Source organism: Trichosurus vulpecula, chromosome 7 (genome assembly GCF_011100635.1).
Source record: "Trichosurus vulpecula isolate mTriVul1 chromosome 7, mTriVul1.pri, whole genome shotgun sequence".
Classification (NCBI taxonomy): domain Eukaryota; kingdom Metazoa; phylum Chordata; class Mammalia; order Diprotodontia; family Phalangeridae; genus Trichosurus; species Trichosurus vulpecula.
This window is the reverse complement of record NC_050579.1, coordinates 109,700,656-109,720,470: the sequence shown is the minus strand read 5'-3', so window position 1 is coordinate 109,720,470 and position 19,815 is coordinate 109,700,656. Positions and strand designations below refer to the sequence as shown.

At 37.2% G+C, this 19,815-nt stretch overlaps 1 protein-coding gene across 1 annotated transcript in view; it reads left to right on the top strand.

Moving 5' to 3' along the window:
- SAMD5 (sterile alpha motif domain containing 5) overlaps positions 1-15,883 on the top strand; it is a 31,177-nt gene extending 15,294 nt beyond the window's left edge. The window contains exon 2 of the mRNA XM_036765880.1: positions 15,792-15,883. Coding sequence (XP_036621775.1) covers positions 15,792-15,854 — 63 coding nt within the window. The 3' untranslated portion in view covers positions 15,855-15,883. The remainder of the gene's footprint in view (positions 1-15,791) is intronic.
- Positions 15,884-19,815: the final 3,932 nt, after the last annotated feature.

The window sequence follows — 19,815 nt, the reverse complement described above, 5'->3', positions numbered from 1 at the left end:
CATGTTGCTGCTGTTAGCCAAGCAGGTTATATATGGCCTTTTCTAACTTTAGTTATTAAAAGGTGTGGTTTGAACCACGTTCTATTTGATACTTCCTCCATACATCTTTTTTGGTGTCTTTTCATTCTAAAATTATTATGTTGAATTTCTAGGGGTCATTCTCTAAGTGAAAAATGAACAACTCAGAATATTACTCATGAATTTGCTTATCACATTAGCAAGGCAAAGTGCTCTGACTTGTGCTGGATAAAGTAAATGATTTCAAAGTTAATTCTCAATAGTTGAAAGTCTTGGCAACAAAATAATTTTGGATACTAATAGAAAATTTATGGATTTCAATTAGAGCTTGTAGTGTATCATAATTCCAGTTTTATATCCCATGCAGTTCAGTGTTTTGGATTTTTAATGGGGCTACTGCAGTAATAATAAAAGTGATTCAAAATGCACCCAGTAATTACAGAGATTTGCTGTTCCCTTTGCATTAAAAATGATGATGATTTACATTCAATGAAATTGCAGTCTGTGACTGTGTTTAGGATACTCTTGCTACTAAACTGCTTATTAGTTATGGTCAGTGATTTAAAACTTAAGAGCTACATATTAGAAGGCTGTAAAATTATTTATTCTTTAATAGATAATAGTAAATTTGAAACAGACATTAGGTTAATTATAATCTTGTACATTAACGAATACATATTAGCCCTTTGTCTCCCCTTTGGTCCTCTTGAAATACATTTCAAGTCAAAGAAAGTTTATTGGATTAACCAGTTCAGCATGTTCATTACTGACTCCTGTTTTCTGTGTGGTTTTTTTTTAAGTTTTGAGAAGATCTATGCAAATACCTTGTCTCTTGCTATGGGGACTTCCCCACCCTAAACAAATTATTGGAGTGTTTTTATTCTGGTTAGAAAGAATTTACAGCAGTTTCAAAGGATCTCATGCATGGGCCTCTCTTTTTTGGGTGGTAGAGAGGGTGGAAGGGAGAAGGTAATGAGAGATAGTAGCTTTCATTTATAAATCCTCTTGGAGTTTAAAATACTCCTTAATAAATTCATCATAATAATCCTGTGACATTGTCATGCAAATACTACCATTTCCCTTTTTAAAGATGAGGACCAGAGACAATGCTAACTTGCCCAAGGTATCATAGCAAATGTCAAAAATAAGATTGGAACTTAAGTCTTGGCTCCAAATCCATTGCTCTTTTAAATACTCCATAGTATATTAGCTCAACAAATATAGGCATGAAGAAAAAAATTAAAACCTAGCAAAATGGAATGCTTTAATGCTGCACAGATAGGTTGAATTCTAGGCTCTGTTGGACTGTATTATGTTTTAAAATGAAGCACAGCCCTTCTAGTGTGAGTATTGGAATATAACTCTGGTTTTTGGTGATGGCGTTGGCGGCAGCAGCGGTGGTATGTGTTTTGGATGCTTACTATACAATTGAAGTTTGGTCTTGTTAAAAATGTGATCTATGGGTGATGTTCCCCATAAATAAAAACAAATCAAAAATTTGAGAGGTAATACAATACATTTGCTTTAACATTGAGAACAAGGACCTTAAAATATTATTTAGTAAATACAACAAATCATATAAAACGTACTTCCATTTTATGGTGTTAAGAAAAAGGAAGGAGAGACATTTATTTAACAGACTTCAACGCGATGTCATCCCCTGTCCTATGTCTGTATAGGACATTGGTACTGAAAATTTTGTATGTGATGTGATTTTAGATTTCATGATTTTGTTAGGTATATGTAATATGATGGAAAGAATATAGTACTAGAAGTCGCGCTATCTGGGTTTTAGCCTGGACTATGGAGTAAGCTAGTTTTGTGATCCCCAGGGGAGTTCTTGTGAGAATCAAATGAGTTGCTAATATATGACAACATTTTGGGACAACATTTCAGTCTTGAAAACTCTAAAGCACAATAGAAATGAAAATAACTTTATTGATGTTTCCTCTGTGAGTCTCATGAAATTTAAGTCGAAGACCAGAGGTTCGTCTTTTTTATAGTATGGAGAAGGCATAGAAATGAGATTTTGCTACTCAGAGCCAGAAGAAATCTTTAGAGATCATGCAGTTCAGCCCCATTCATTTGGAAGATAAAGTTAAGCCAGGTTTTTGCTTGACTGAAGTCACAAAGATAGTGAGCGTCTCACTGAGGTTTCCTGACTCCTAATTCAGTGTACTTTCTATTGAATTCTTCCCATTTCCTTTTACCTTCCTCATACCATGCTTTTTAATATGTCCTGAATGTCTGCAACTTTAATAGAAATAGGTCCTTGAAAAGTGTGCCTATATTATATTATAGAAAAACAAATGGTTGTTTGCCTTGAAACTTGTTTCAGATTTACAGTGTTTTCTATACACAAAATAAATTGGATCATGTCTAGTCAGCAGGATGTTAACTTGGACTGTCTTAGAATATCTCAGGTCTGTCCATAGTAATAGTTGCCAAAATCCTTAATTTAATTTGATTTCATCAGTGGGAGGTTAACCTAGCTCTTTTAAATTGTCTCATAGCCTCCTGTAAAACCTTATCAGTTTTTTTAGGTTATAGTTGAACATATTGCTGTCAGAGGTAGATCTCCTTTTAAGGTAACAATGTATTGCAATTCTAATATTTCTTAAATTGATTTATTCTCACATTTTGAAGGAATCTTTTATATTGGAGAAGTATGAGCATTTAAATTGCTGAATACTGTGCAGAGGAAGTAAATAGTCCTAGTAAAACATCCATCTTTGATCATTCCTTTGATTTTTCTCCCAACTATTTGTTTATTTGACAACATTTATTAAGCATCTGCTCTATGCCAGGCACTGGGGAAACAAAGTTGAAATGAAATGAAATGAAAACAGTCCCTGTCCTCAAACACCATATACTCTAAAGAGGGCAAGCAGCAGTACAGATAGAGATCCACAGTTACAAATGCATACATACGTATATGTGTGTACATGTGTATATATGTGTGCACATATATGTGTATGTATGTGTATCTATGTTGTTATCAGGATAGATTATGGTAGGAGGTGGCATTGGAATGGAACCTTGGAATGGGTATACCATGGATATACCAATGGTCTCTTTCTAAATTTTTCTTGCCCCCACTCCTTGCTTTCCTTTCAAATGAAAGCATAAACTATACAGAATATGTCATTGTGGAAAATGTGCTCTGGTGATTATGTGTGATTTTGGCCATTTAGCAATCCACAAGACAGCTTGGTGGAATGGCAAGAATGTTGAATTTGAGTCACAGGACCTGAGTTTGAATCCAGAATTTACTGCTTTCTACTACCTTTGTGACCTTGGGTAATTAACTTCTGGGTCTTAGCTTCTTCATTTGCATAATGAAAGGGCTAGGCTAAATGGTCTCAAAGATTTCTTCCAGTTCTAGACATGTGAAGATAGTTTAGTATAGCCTATTGCAAAAGCAGCCGACTTCCCCGGGAGATCATACAGTGCATTTATAGTGACTGTTGGAGCATAGCTACCTCACCACTCAGTCTGAATGTTGCTCTCCTCAACATTTTAGCACCATTCAATCATGTTAGCACAGTACTTAGACAAGGTAAGTGCTTAATAAATGCTTGTTGACTGACTGACTTCAAATCTAGACTAGACCACGCTTGACTAGCGGTGGGAAGATACAAGACCGTGTTGTTAAGTCATCAAACGTTTATTAATCATCTACCATGTGCCAGGCATTGTGCGATTCGTTAGGAGAGCACAAAGAATTGTAACAAAGCAAAACAATGCAGCAGTTCTTGCTCTTGTGGAGCTCATAAGGAACTCCCCTGTAGTCAGGGACACAACATGCAAATAACTGTACAAACAAGTTATATACAGAATAAAGCACTGAGCTTAAGGGGATCTGGGAAAGGTTTCTTGCACATGGTAAAATTTGAATGAAGCCAGGAGGCAGAGCGGAGGATGGAAAGAGTTCCAGTCATGGGGGAGAGCCAATGAAAATGTTCACAGTCGGGAGATGAGGTGGTGTGTTCCAAGCTGAAGTCACTGCATCTCAGTAAACATGGGGAGGAGCAAGGTATTGGAAGACTGAGAAGGCAAAAAGTGATCACATTATAAAGGAATGTAAAAGCTAAATGGAGGATTTTATATTTGATGATAGTGAGCTGCTAGAGTTTATTGAATGGGAGGGAGGTGTTATATAGTTATACTTTAATTTTAGGAAGATCTGTTTTACAGATGAGTAAAAGATTGAGTGGAATGGGGAGTTTAGGATTCAAACCTAGGTCTTCTGACTCCTGATTCTGCATTCCATTTTGAAATCAGTAATTCTCTTGGGACTTAGTGATATATTTTAGTTGTTCATGAACTACTGTGCAATTATAGTAGGTGTGATTTTAAACTAAGGTATTTTCAAACCTAACTGTTAAAGTGGAAGACATATCTAATCTTAGATGACTATAGTCAGAAATCAGCAGAATTTCTTTATTTATCATGGAATTTAGTCTTAAAAATAACATAGTTTTACACCTGATGTCATGGGATTAAAAGTACTCTGCCTCCCCCTCCCCCAACCTTTAAAGTAGCGTTTTAATGCAGTATAAATAAGGTTGAAAGGGAAATGAGAAGTCACAGAAAAACTGGGAAACAATCTGTATTTTTGCTACCTCTTCCTACATATGATTACTGCTGATTCACATGTGGCTTTTAAATGTTAGTCACAATTCTAATGACGCACTATACATTTCTTTTTTTAGTTTGGCCTCAGGTCTGAAATAGGAATAGGGCTTGGGAAGTAACAGAGAAGTCTCTTTTGGTTGGAGATAAGGAAAACCTTTCTGACTCTTAGAGTTATCTAGAAGCAGAATGGGCTAGCTGGGGATATAGAAGACCCACCTCTCTGGAGGTCTTGAAGTTGGAGTCAGTTATCCACTTGTTAATAATCGTAACTAGCATTTATGTAGCTATTTAAGGTTTGCAAAGCACTTTACGTATGGGATCTCATTTGATCCACACAAAAACCCTGGGAGGTAGATGCTATTGTTTTCCCCCTTTTACAGACGAGGAAACTGAGTCTAGTAACTCTGAGGCAGGATTTGAACTTGTGTGTCCTTGACCGCACAGCACCACGTAAGTGCCTCATGTTTGTTGTAAATGGGATTCTTGTTCAGGTACAAGTTTTACTAGATGGCCTTAGAGGTTCCTTCTAGCTGGAGTATTAGGTGATTCTGGCATGTGGATAGACTTAGTGCTTTGGTCTTTGAGTATGTGAAATGAGGGAAAATGTAGCTAAGAGATGCATATCCTGGGCATTTTGAGTATCTTTTGGGAGAATGGAGAGGGAGAAGTGTGGGAGAAGGGGGAGGGAGGGAGATGAGGAGGACGAGAGAAGGGAGGGGGAGAGAGCTAGCTCATTTTTTTTTGCATCTGTGTTTGTGCTTGAGGGGGTTTCCATAGGTCAGAATTCATTCCAGGAAATTAATGTCATCTTTGTTAACTTTAGGGCTGTAGTTCCTCTGAAATCTGCATGAGATCATCCATGTCCTGGTGTCAGTTGTGTATCTTTGCAGATAGTGGGAGATACAGAAAGCAGACAGTGGGGAATGAAGTTGACAAAGCAAGACTTATCTGTGGAGAACAAGACAAGGTGCCCTATTAATGGCATTTGGTAGCAGTATTTTTGTACACGAATTACCAGCTATTTACAGATTTTCTTTTGTGAATTGTTATTGCTCAGTCTTTCTTGGCTGCCACATGCAATGTAACTTGATATTGGTCTTACACTATTTTGTAATCTTACTTGAAGAGGTGATTCCTGTTGAAGCTCTGACTCTCAACGTTTGATTCCTCTCAACTAGGAAAAATTTGTGGGGGAGGGAGAGGAGGGGTGAGCCAGTTTGGCATCAGCATGTTTAGCCTTCGTTGGTAATCAGATTTTGGCTTTTAAAAACTGTCACATTTGTATTCTTCTTGTAATTATGTTTTGTGGAATACTTCACAATGATAGATAATTTTTTAAAAGAGAGTTAATGAAGAGATGAAGTGCTTAAAGCACACATTATTCATCTTTTATTCAAAATAATGACATCTTTGATGAACAGACTTCATTCACGTCATGGCAGCATTATTGTGAAGTCTCGTTCTGGAGACTGTGCTTAAATCTGTCTGCCTTTGGGTTAGAGTGTACTGCAGCAGTGATTGTACCAAGAGGCCCAAAACAAAACCAATATTTGCCTTTGTGTGGGCCAGGTGCTAGAAATGCAGCAAAAATAACAGCCATTAGCCTAGAAATTCAGACCTGTTAATTCCTGTAAGAGATTCTAATTCTGCCCTGACAAATCAAGCAGGTGGTATGGGTCCAGACTGTGGCACACCTGGTAGTCTAGGGGCCATTGTTTCAAAGCTGCTATTAATTTGGGAAAATTTGTATCTGTTAATTTCAAATGTCTAGGACTGGGCTGGATTGGATTTCCAGGAACTCCTATGGATTGGACAGAACATCCTTAAACAAGTTTCTTCCTAGGTTAGGCTAAAATTCAACCAGCCTTCAAGGATGGAGGATAGGGTTTTGAAAATGGTGAGTTGCCCCTGGCACATATACACCTGACAAAGATGTGCCAACAACCTGCTTCCTATAAACTATGGCGATGATAAAGGTTCAAGAGACATCATTTCTGGGTAATTTAATTATTTTATTGATAAAGCCAGCACATTATTAATAAAAGGATGGCATTTGGTATCTCTCAGGGCTTATATGCTCTTTTGGAAGAGGAGTGGCAATAAATTCTGGTTAACACAATGGGGAGGTAGGCCATATTAAAATGAGGGGCTGAGAGAGATGTCATGTCACGCTTGGACAGTCTCATTTCTATACCCAGACCACCCCCAGCTTTGGACAATCTAATCAAAGCATTTATCCCCTCTCAAACCTGAGTAGAACACAGTGGGCTTCCCTACCTTAGATTAAATTGCTCCTAAGGTTGGATGGGGTCTGACCAAGATTGAGGAGAGTTAATTCAATCTCATTATCAATAATGTTCTTCAAGAGACTGAACTTTTTCTTTTTAAAACTGAATCTTTAGAAGAAGGGGAGGACTCTGGATCTCCCCAAATGATTGGTTATTAATAATGATTTCTCTCAAAACCTTGAAGGCTTTGGGCCTGAAGAAGCCCCTCCCTCCCCCCAATACCTATCAGGAAATTATGATGAGTTAGTGTCATTCTATTCACATGATCTACTTATTCAAAAATGATGTTTCTATTTCACATTAATGGTTCTAAGTTTCTATAAATTCCTTTGCTTACACATAAAATATCTATATTTGTAAATCTTTTTACACTTAAGACAAAAGGCTTAAGGGCATAATGTACTCATAAACCTTGTCACTGGAGGTTGCTGAAGATACTGGATTACTTGAATTTGAGAATTCTGCAATATGGGTAAAGCTGATCGGGTATCCCAACTAAGTTTGGCACCAATATGGAGGACCCCTAGAAGTGGAGGGCCCACGAGGCTACCTAAGGAAGAACAAACCAGCTCAGTTTGGAAAACCAGAGCAGGTTAAAGCTTCCATGCCTATTGGTATTGAGACTGGGCTATGAATTGTAGTTTCCAGCCTGGCGAGATATGGAGAACCAATCCTTTAAAAAAAATAAAAGAATTGCTCATGCAAGTCTGATTTGGATGAGGAAAGTGGGGGAAAAAACAGGCACATGACTGGGGAACTCTGGATTCTTTGTGAGATTCAAGAGCACTACACCCTTAACCCATCTGGAAACTCAATATCTGGCCTTTCCGAATGTCTTTTTTGGCATTTCTATAAGAATACCAACTACTTCACAGAATTATTGTGAGGAAAGAGTTTCGTGAATTGTAGAGTGCTAAATAAATATACTTACCTAGCAATGCAGCATTTAGAAAGCACTTTGTTTCTAAATTGACATAAATTGCACTTGGTAATAACTAAATAGTCGTTACAGTTTCGGACTCTTCTCTCAGTGAACAGTCAGTCGGGAAGCATTTATTAAGGCCTTACTGTGTGCCAGTGTTATGCTGGGAATAAAAATATAAGAAGAAAGGGAACTCCTCAAAGAGCTTATCTTCTGATGGGAGAAGACAACACATAGAACAAAGCTGAAAGGGTAGTGGAGGGGGGTGGAAAGAATGGAACAGCACAGTAGGGAAAGTCCAGAATAGAGCCTGGAGAGGCAGGAAATCATAGTGGCCTTGAACACTCTCCTTACATGGAGGTTCCAGGAGGAACCATCCAATCAGAGGCAGAGCTTCCAGGAGTGGTGGGTACTTCTAGTGTGTGAATTTCAGGGCTGAAGCAGGCTTTCTGGGTTATTATAAAGTCTAGAGTAAAACTGAGATAAAGATGCAGATTCTCCAAAACCATATGATTTTGAAAGACAGCTGTAGAGCACCCACTGTGTGAAAAGGAGCTGTACTCGGTATCTGGGGTTATGTGTACAGCGGAAACAATATTGCCCTGGAGAAACTTGAAGAAGGAGCATAACTCCTTTGACATCAAATTTGGTTGTAGCCAGTGGTGTAGACTGCATAGGACAGAGACCAAGTACATCTATGTTAATTCGTTCCACAAACATTCATTAAGCACCTACAGGGACCTCTGGCACATGGTTTCTGCTCTCACAGAGCAGACAACTCTAATAATATATCATAAGTTCATTTGAGAGTTATAAGACGAAGTACTTTGTGAGGTCTGTAGGTAGGGGAAGCAAGATTTTGATTAGTGGAGAGGATCAAAGAAGAAAAATTCTTGGAAGGGTTGGCATTTGAGCAGGGCTTTACCGGATGGGCAGGAATTCAATAGACAAATGGGATCAACCGTAGGACTTTGTAGGTATCAGAGATAGCCTGAGGAAAAAAAGCACGGAGACAAAGATTTTTTAATAGCTTATTTTTATGGCCTCACATAAATGCGACTGTACTTTTGTGCATATGTTTGTTTACCTATAGGAATGTATGGCACAAGGTATTTGTGTATCTCTGTTTATATGCAACCATGTTTCTATGTTTATATTATGCTTCAATTTTGATTAGTTATAAAAACATGTTTTAATTGAAGTTTTTTTCCCCTGAGCTGGTATTGTCTCACATTTATTTAATTATTTTACAGTTTACAAAAATCTTTAAATGCCAAATAAAGATTTAAAGAAGAATTAGGAAAGGTGACCCTAGAATAAGGTATGTAACTTTCAAATCACAGTGAAGGGAGAAGCTTATGACTAGGAGAATTTGGTTCAATATATGTGGGGAAAGAGAACCTTAAAGGTCCGGGTACCAAATGATAAAAGTATCTTAAAAATTTAAGGAATTTCTAGTATGCATTTTGTTGGCAAAACCCTTAAGACCCTATTAACAAGGACTGTTGAATTTTTGTTCATTGTGGAGAATCTTATAACTAGTGAACAGGTGGGAACCTTCTATAATCCTAGCTAAAGCATCACCAATATCTTCCAGCAGTGGAAACACTACAGATAAGTGATGAGTGAAGATCAGAAGCCACATGGGTAGAGAAACAAGGTGTTGAAAATCAGTGCCATTTATTACAATGCCTTTAATTGTTCCAGTGACAGATGTAGTAAATTGGTACTTACTAAGGGCATGCCATGAATGAGGACAGATGGGTTACTTAAATAGAGCTGGCTGAAATTTTTAATAAGACTTTAATTTTTTTTTAAACAGAAGGAAACACACCAAAATATATTATTAGGCAAATTTTTATTTAGGTTCCCCTAAAATTCTTAATATGAGTTGTCGTTTGCAGGAAATCCTTCCTTGTAAATATTCCCAGATAGAAATATGGGCACCCACTAATTCAATTAAATGTTCATTGAACACTTATTGAATGTAATGGCTCACCTCTCTACAGTGATCTACAGACCATACAGAACTTTACTCATAACAGCCCTGTGAAGTTTATGTGGCAAAAGTCTCATTCCAATTCTACAGCTTAAGTTGAGATTTAAAGAGAGAATATTTATGTAAATATTATTAATATTAGAATGAATCAGTTACATATATGAGTGCCAACTAATAGCACCTACTTCACAGAGTTAATGTGTATGGAGATTTACAAGCCTTAAAGCACTATACAAATGTCAGCCATTATTATTACTATAGGTAAGGCACTGGCTCACTTAAACTCTGTTCGCCTTAATTTACTGGAGAAGGAAATGACAAACCACTCTAGTATCTCAGCCAAGAAGACCCTGTGGACAGTAAGGTCCACGGGGTCGCAAAGAGTAGGACACAAATAAATGACTGAACAACAAGATACAGAGGGTCAGAAACAGGAATAGATGCATGGCCCTGTACTCCAAATCCTTACAGCTAAAAGGATTAATTAATCTTCTCCTAGTAGTCCCCATGTAAATTTTTTTATACTGGATATTTATGAAAACAGGGAGCCCTTAGCATCTGTTTGTCACAGTCTGGTGTTGGCAGCTAGGTGGCAGGGTGGATAGAACTTTGTACTTGGATTCGTTGTGACCTGCTCAAATCCATTGTCAGATGCTTCCTTGATGTATTAGACTGGGCAAATCACTTAACCTCGCTTACATCTCAGTTTCTTCATCTGTAAAATGGAGATAAAAACAGACCTGTATCTCAGGGTTGTTGTGAGAATAAAAGGACATATTTGTAAAGTGTTTTGTAAACCATAACTCTACAAATGCTAGTTGTTTTTTTTTTTTTATTATGCACCCTATGGGTGAGTAAAGAAAGTAGAATCTAGCCTGAGTCAAGTCAAACTTGGGTGTCTTTTGTGTCATCTAATCAGAAGAGCTCTTTCAAGGGAAAGATGGACATGAGCATGAGAACTGGGCTATCCTTGGAGCATGATTTTTAAGTCCAACAGGCTACTCTTTGATAGAAGGGGTCACATTAGCTCTGTGAGCCTGGGCAAGTCACTTAACCCTGTTTGCCTCAGTTTCCCCATCTGTAAATGGGACTGCAGAAGGAACTGGTAAATCACTCCAGTATCTTTGCCAAGAAAGCCCCACAAGGGGTCATGAAGAATGAGACATGACTGAAAAATGACTAAACAACAACAAATGAAGAGATGTTTGATTATGTGGTCAGGTTTTCTTTCTTCTTCCTCTCAAGGTAAGCAAAATGAAGGCTTTGGAACTGTAATTAAATCTTCGTTTGCAACTGGCATGTATCCTTTAGAACAAGATCATCTCCATAGTAGGATGAACACTAAAAAAATTGGTCCCTAAATTCCAGCTCAGTCTTGAATTAGGAGGGGATTCTCACATCAGAAGAAGTGCTTGAGAGCCAAAATAAAGAATGGGAGTTTCTGAAAAGCGGCTTGAAGAGATAAAACTAGTATCCTATTTTAAGCAAAGAAGTTATGTGGTGTTGTAGCAAGAACATTAGATGTAGTCACATTGGACACAAGTTCAAGTGACCCTAGAAAATAATTTCCCCTCGCTGGCCCTCAGGTTCATTATCTGTAAAATGGAGATAATACCTATAGTACCTGCCCTGCAGTTTTATGGGAAGGATAGAATACATTAACCACGAATGCAAAGTGTTTCACATACCTTAAAGCACTATAAAAATATACCAGTGAAGGTTATTTATAAGTTGATTTTTTTCAATTTATTTTTCTCATCTACCAAGTTGCATTTTTTGGCATAGACTAGTAATTTACCAAGTGTGTGTGTGTGTGCGCACGCGCGCATATTGGACTCAATGTCATTTCCACCCCCCTCCCCACCCCATTAAGAAAATAAAGCCTTGGAAAGCTTTGACCCAACACAACAATGGGATTCTTATGTGACCAAAGCCTAGTAGCTATAAAACAGTAGCTGGGCAACTTATAGAGTTTGGTTTGACTTCTAGAATTATTATTATTTTTTTTTTTTTACATTTAGAACACTGGAAAGCAAGCAGTCCTGGTGAAATAAAAGGCATTCTTAAGCTGTCATCTGTGTGGCAGTTGTATGTTGTATGTATGTATGTTGTATGTAAGCATCCCAGTGGAGGGCACTGTGTGCTACTGATGTGACTGAGGTCAGGGGAATGAGAAACATGCCCTTCTCCCCACACTAGTGTTGAGTTTGGTTTTCCCATAGAGCTTGTGCCAGCTCCCCACCCCTGCCCAAAAAAAACCCCCAAACCAAAACAAAAAACCCAAGTAGTAAGAGAAAATAGATTGGCTTGGGGTGGGGAAAGTGAATAGTGTTTTCCTGGACAAGGAGAGATAGGAATTGTGCCCAATACAGTTTGTAAGCTACTGGCATTAATTTCTTACTCATTGGAATTTGTGCATGCATGCACGAATATATTTATTAACTCTAGGAATATTTAAAAATAAAAATCCAAGCCTGTATTTAATGTTCCAGCAGTTGAATTTCATGAGATTTGAGGAAGGACCAGACTTTAGTTAATTACTTCCATGGTTTTTAAACCAGTCTAATCATGTAGCTGAAGAAGAATATAGATACTTCTGAACAAATTATCATTTTTCTTGGCCGAGTGAAGAAAGAGCTTTATTTTCTTTGTTGGAGAATTATAGGTAATTTTTTGGGGGGAGGGGTGTGTGTGTGTGTGTGTGTGTGTGTGTGTGTGGTGTGTGAGTGTGAAATGAAGTATGTAAATTTCTGGTGGGAGAGGCAGCTTTCTGAAATTAGGATGTTCCAGCAGCACATGATTTTCTGCTTTTAGCAATTTTCAGGAGTTATCCCCTAAAGGCTGTCAGAATCAAAAGGGTTCATTTCTATTCTGTTGGCAGTGCAGAATCTATCAAGACAGCCTTAGGATTTCACATTCTGTATCTGCCACTGGGATGTGAGTAGAGCGTTTACAAAAGGAGAATTAATCACAAATATTTTTCTGTGATCATGAAGAAAGGTGCAATCAGCCAATCATTGCTCCAAGATTTTGAGACTACCATAGATCTTGAAATTCTCAGAAACATAGTGACATTGGTTTTACATATATATATATATATATATATATATATATATATATATATATATATATATTGTGTATATATATAGTGTGTATATATATATAGTGTGTGTGTATATACATATATACATATATATATATATATATATATATATATATATATATATATATATATATATATATATATATGTATCTTTGTTAAAATACAAAGTATAAAACCACATGACCCTTACTTGGCAGCCAAGGTTGTGAAATAATTGTATGATTGAAGTCTTTAAGCATAATTTGAAAGGTATATTTAGTTCACTTACATAATGGGAAGTATTTTCTTTCTCTGCTTTAGAGCTGCAGGTGACTGCTTATCAGCATGGGGGTAGTAGTTAGAGCACTGAATTTGGAGAAAGAGGCCCTGGATTCAGATCCCTGCTTTGCTACTTCTTACCTGAACGACCTTGGTCAAGAACCTTGATCTCTCTGGACGTGAATTTTCTCATCAGTAAAGTGAAGGGATTGGATTAGGTGTCCATTGAAGGTTCCTTCTAGCTCTGAATCCTGTCTTTTTTCCATTTTCCAGCCTTTTGGTGGGACTAAAACAAAAATCTGGCTTCTAAAAAAATTTCCGCTCTCTCTAGAAACTACTCTCAAGACTTACCATCTTTTCTTGGTAACCTATTCTTATACTTTTTCAATATCCTTTTTCCTAATTTACTGAAATCTCCCCTGCTGTAGCTACAGACCATTTCCGTTTGTTCTGTCTTCAAGAGAAGGAAGAGTCTTGGTCCATATAATGAATTAGATTCTTTGATAGGCTGCCTTTCAATTCATACATTTACAGAAAACATTTCTAATAAATAACATTTTAAACTTTTTTTAGTTATTATGACTGTATTCCTTTTACTTTCTGTCTTCTGCTATGGTCATACTCCTAGGTTTAGTAAAGTAAAAGAGGATTTTTCCCATTTTTTTCTTCATAATGTAGGGATATTTGGATGAAGCTTGTCAAATCCATTCGCTAGGGTTAAGGAGCTGCATGTTTAACACTTTTAATTTTAAAAGTAATGCAAAACATTAGAACGTGAACTCCTTGAGAGTTGGTGCTGTTTTTCTCTTTCATTGTATGCCCAGCACATAGCAGAGTTCCTGGTGGAGAGTGAACACTTAACAAATGCTTGTTGACTTGATAACTGACTTTAAAATACATGGCGATTTAGAATTTGTGAAGTGTTTTGAAAATATCTTATTTGACCCTCTTCACCCCCTGTGAGGTAAGTATACAAGTATCATCTCCATTTTACAGATATGGGAAACTGGGTCTCAGTGAGGCAATGTGACTTGCTGATTGTCACATAGCCAGCATCTGTCACAGGTGGGACTTGAACCCAGGTCACTTTGGCTCCAAGGCTGGTGCTCACTCTATTATACAACACTGCCTACCGTTTGTCAAATAAAATAAATATAAAAAACCCAGATACTTTGGAGAGGGAAACATATTGGGCATGTGTGGTAATAACATATATCTATTTAGGTGTAATGAGCTGATGATGTGCATATTACCCAAACTAATTAATAACTACATATTAGTTAACATATTGCCATCAGCAGGTGGCTATTTGGGCTAGGCTGTAAATGGCATGTACAGAAATAAATTGTAATACCCTAGAGAAATATGCTGGTGGTGGTTTTTTAAAAAAGATTTAAAAAAATAACTCATTTTTACAGAAGGTATTTTGCAAATATATTTGAAGCTATCATTAGACCAAATCTAGATCATGAAAATGCTAGCCATTTGCCTTTTACATATTTTTTTCAATTATTACTTTACTTTCTTTGATAGCATTGATCCCACCCAAATTTGTCCATACTACTAATAGTCCCAGGATTATGTAAAATACTCTTATTTTCTCCTCTGGTCTTTTTCTTCCCCCTTCCCTTTGTGCCATTTTTTAACTGTCCAGGGAGTTTTAGCACTCATTTCAGGCATGGCAGGCAGCAGAATGTTATCTGTGGCTTTCCCTCAGTTTTGTAGGCATCATGGAGGAAGTGAAGGGGTTAAAACTGTCAACACCTAACAGTGCTTGGAGAAAATGAATGTAAGATAAACCTTGAGAATGTCAGTGTTGATGGCCACATAGCAAATGAAATCTCAATGATATCTGCATTAGGGACAAAAAAAAATCTTGCTATACCCAGTCCGGGCTCTCATATGAGTATACCTTTTAAACGTATTATGTATTTTAAATTACTTATTTTTCATTATAGATGTATAAAATGTCATTAATGCTTAAAAAGTTATTTGGAAAAGTGAATGCTGTTGTGCTCATAGGATTTGTGATCACAAGTAGCTAGCTTGTATATTATTCATCTTGACATTTGTAAACTTAATTTCCATTGGAAGTTACTGGCGAAAATAGCACAACATGGACCTTTCAGAATTTTCCCCGTCATATTGATAGATATGGTGCTAATTAGAACGGCTAGATAGTCCTTTGCAATAATGTGACTTTCAAAATTTTAACTGCAGAGTAATAGAATTTTATCATAGGCTTTCTATTTCCTTATGAATGACTGTTAACTATCAAATATAAAAAACACATTGAAAATTGTATTTTCTAACAGACCCCAAGGGATAACAAAGAAATATTTCCTTTATGCAGTACTTTTAGATAATAATATATAGTAAATATATTTCCTTTGATTAGCTGTGGAAACCAAACTAAGCACATACTTTTTATTTCAAACCTCTATGTTTTATAAAAAGTTTGTGTCACCTGAAAACAGGAACAGAAAGCTATGGGAAGCCAAACTGAAATAGGGGAGAAATTGGGAAAGGATAACTTAAATAACCTAGATATGTTCAAATCCACAGGTCCCAATGGCTGGCATCCTAGAGTACTTAATGAATTGGCCGAAGTCATCACAGAACCGCTAGATATCATTTTTGCGAACTCGTGGAGGACTGGTGAGGTGCCTGAAGACTGGAAAAGGCCACAGATAGTGCCTTTCTTTCAAAAAGGGAAAATGGATGATGATCCTGGAAAAAAATACTCATCGGCCAAACTTTTATGCTTGGAAAAATTCTGGACTAATCAACTTTGTATAACTGGGTGCTAATTTCTAAAAAGCAAGAAACAAAAATGCAATAAAACATACAAGTACTTATTTTGGGATTTTTTTTGCCACCCAGTTCTGCAAACTCTTGACTGTTTAAAAGGAAATAGGTTAAATTGATGGACGTGATTGATTCTAGCTAAGGTTTTAGGAAAAATAGCTTATTAATCACAGTAAAAGGAATAGGTTCTTAGCATTAGAGTGTAATTAGATTGTTCTGTATTAGTTATTTTGTCTTTTGGCATAAAACACTTTTTTTCCTCTCCATAAAGGACATAGAATACTAAAATATCCCAGGAAGGAAGAATAGCTTGATCAGAAGTACAAAGATGAAAATGACCAAGACCTGTGGACATTGTGGTATAGTGGCAAGACCGCTGGACTTGGAATTGGGAGACCTGAATTCGTGTCCCAGCGTTGATGCTTATTAGATGTGTGAGTGACCGTAAGCAAGTCACGTCATCATCATCTTCCTGAGTTTTAATTTCCTCATCTGTAGAAGGGCATAGTAATACTTATACCACCTATTTCACAAGGTTGTTTTGAGGAAAAGTGCTTTGTACAAAGAAACGTGTTATGTGTGCAGGGGGATAGAAAGGAATTTCATCCTGGCTATAGTTCAGGGGGCTTATGTTGTGGAATGATGACAAATGTAAAAGAAGCTCTGTTACTAACCAGCAGTGGGATTTGGGGGCAAATCTCCTCTCAGGGACCTAATTTTTATCCTTTATAAAGTGAGGAGGTTGGGCTAAATGATATCAGGAGCTCCTATGAAGCTCAGTGGTGCTCCACTGAGTATACAGAGTATCTCCAGATGAGGTAAATGAGGCCCAGAGACATTCAGTCACTTCCTTCAGGTCATTGCTATCCTTTCCATTTCTTACGTTCTATGAGTCTAAGTAAGTCCCATTTTGTGTATGCTCTTCTAGGGTGAATAGTTTAGTGAAAGTAGTATGTCTGCATGTAAAACATTGTGATGCATAGACACACAGATAAAACTAAAGATATTTTGGGAGGGGGAGCTATTTCCTCTTAGCTTCTATGTCATTTCAGACTATGAGATTTACTTAGGCTCACAGGCACAACCTGTGCAGCTGACTGGAAAGTGAGAGTCCATTATTCTGTGCTAATACCTGACCTCATCCTACTTACCAAGAAGCCAGAAGTTTTGAGTACTTTGGCCCACTCTATGCTACGCCATGTCCTTTCCCCATGGTTTCTCACTGAAGCCCCATACTTGTGGATCCATTTTCTTGTCCTTAGCTCTTCTGTTGTTGTCTTCTAATGTCCTGCTAGTGGATTAAGGCAGGTAGGTGGCTTAGTGGATAGAGTGCTGGGTTTGGAGTCAGGAAGACCTGAGTTCAAATCTTGCCTCAAACACTAGCAGGCAAGTCACTTAACTCCTGTTTGCCTTAATCCACTGAAGAAGAAAATGACAACTCAGTCCAGTATCTTTGCCAAGAAAACCCCATGGACATTGTTGGCATGCTATAGTCCATGGGGTCGTGAAGAATTGGACGTGATTGAACAACAGTAAAAAGGGTTAAAGATGCTATGCTAGCAAATGATAAAGGTAATAAAACAAAAAGAACCATAATCTTCAATATCTTTCAGCTAAGAAATATTCAGGACTGGCTAATAAGTACAAACTCATTAGCATTGTCACGAGCCAGAAGGGACTAGGAAAGGGTGTAGAGCACCCTCTTTCATCAGATGAAGGGTTGGATTAGATGACCTCTGAGATCCTTTCTAGCTCTAGCCTCTTTGCTTTTAAGAACAGAGAAAACAGGGAGGCAAAGAATGGTATGCAACTAGCCCAATTCTCCTCAGTGCCTTTTGCAATCTGGGAATCAGTTGAGCGCAAAGGGAAGCACAGTAACTTTCAGGCCACTAGGATAGCATCGAGTTTGTTAACTGCTACTGTGATCTAATTGATTCAAATAATTTAGTTTCAGGGAACATTAGATACTTGGGGAAATCATGCTTACTGTTGTTTTTTTTCCTAAAATATAAATATAATGAAATTAAGTTCTTAAAATATTGAACTAGTCCTTTAAAGAAATCCTGTTTGTCTTGTGTTTAACCTTCTATGACTTTTTTCCAATTTGATTAGAATTTTTGCATTTTGGGAGACAGTTGTTTTTTTTCCTCCAGGGAGGGGGAAGGGGGTGTTTGGTATTTACCTGGATTAAAACCAGAATTTATTGTAATTATAAATGAGTTCATGTTTGAGATCTCCAGTTTCCTAATTGCATTTTGTCTAGACCTCCTTTTTAGTCCTATCACATTCTATTTTGTATCGTACATATTTGTAAACATGTATTTCCCTCCTCCACAAACTGTAAGCTCTTTAGGGGCAGGTTGTTTTTCAGCTTTATGTCCCTAGTGTTTATTACAGTGTCTCTTGGTGTTTAATAAAGGTTTGTGAATTGGGTTGCATCAAATCTCATTTTCAGGTGCGATGCCTATGGTGGTGCTAAGGTCATAGGTGGGCATGCGTTTGCCTTCCTCTGTAGAGATGGTTACTATGTAAAGAGTTAATTTCTCAAAAAGTCAGTGTTCATTCTCATCATAGACATCATGAGGTAGATTTGATCACACATTGCAATAAAATGATGTTTTCATTCATTTTGAATTTATTATGCTGAGCGTATAAGGATTCAGTTTAAGTATCTCAACTCATTTGTCTATTCTTTTTGTTGCTTCTATTCAGATTTGAAATGATACAATGATCTATTAAAGGAAGGGAGCATAGGGAGAAGAGCAGGGTGGGTTTACTGGGGACCAAAGTTTTTTTAGCTTTAAAAAAGAAGCCAAATGAGAGAGGCAAGTTCTGAAACATGAACCATCTTGAAGCTTATTCCTCCTCTGGCATAAAATCAAAGTGATGTGACATTGAATGGTATTAGAAATTAAATTATTATTCACACTTTCCGACAGGAATGGGACCTTGAAGATAAATTTAAAATGTAATCATTTCAAAACAATGTTTTCATCCATATGTTTTTGAAAGCCATGTAATTTTGGCAATTATTGGCAGTGTTCAACTGAGGGAAATATGGTACCAGAGCTACAAGAATGGTCTTAAATCAATATTTTTATAGTTCATAAGGACAGCTTGAGAGAACATATGGTGTAGTGACTAGGATACCAATCTTGGAGTTAGGAAGACTTGGATTCAAATCCTACCTCAGATTCCTACTAGATATGTGACCACGTGGAGGTCACTTAACCTCTCAGTGCCCCCAGGCAGCTATATTAGGCTGTAGGATGCAGAGGAATTTCTCATCTATATCAGTGGAGATAAAAATTTCTCATATTGATAAAAATCACAGGACTGGACACCCCACCCTATCCTGGAGGGGGAGGGAGAGCTTAAATTATAGACTGCTTTTTTCCCATAAACATTTGAATTTATGATACTTTTTTTTAAAAAAAAGTTTCTCTTAACTCAGAGGTGTTGAAATATCAATTTGTTTACATATAGTCTTTGATCTTCAGAGGAGAGAGTTCATAAAAATAAAATGGCTGTCTATTGAAGCATATTTCTTAGCCCAAGAAAATGTAAAGTATTTATCTTCTGCTGAAATAGAAAACCAGTGCCTCCCAAAGCTTGCCTTTCCCTTTCTGTCCTCGGACCCCCAAACCTACCATCATTTCTTCTTAGCTTAGATTCCCTGGCAGAACTCTCTTCGAGGATGAATAGGAAGCATGAATAATGATGTGATTTTTAAAAAATCAGTCCTTTTTTCCAGGCCAATATTTTTCAGTCCACATTTGCC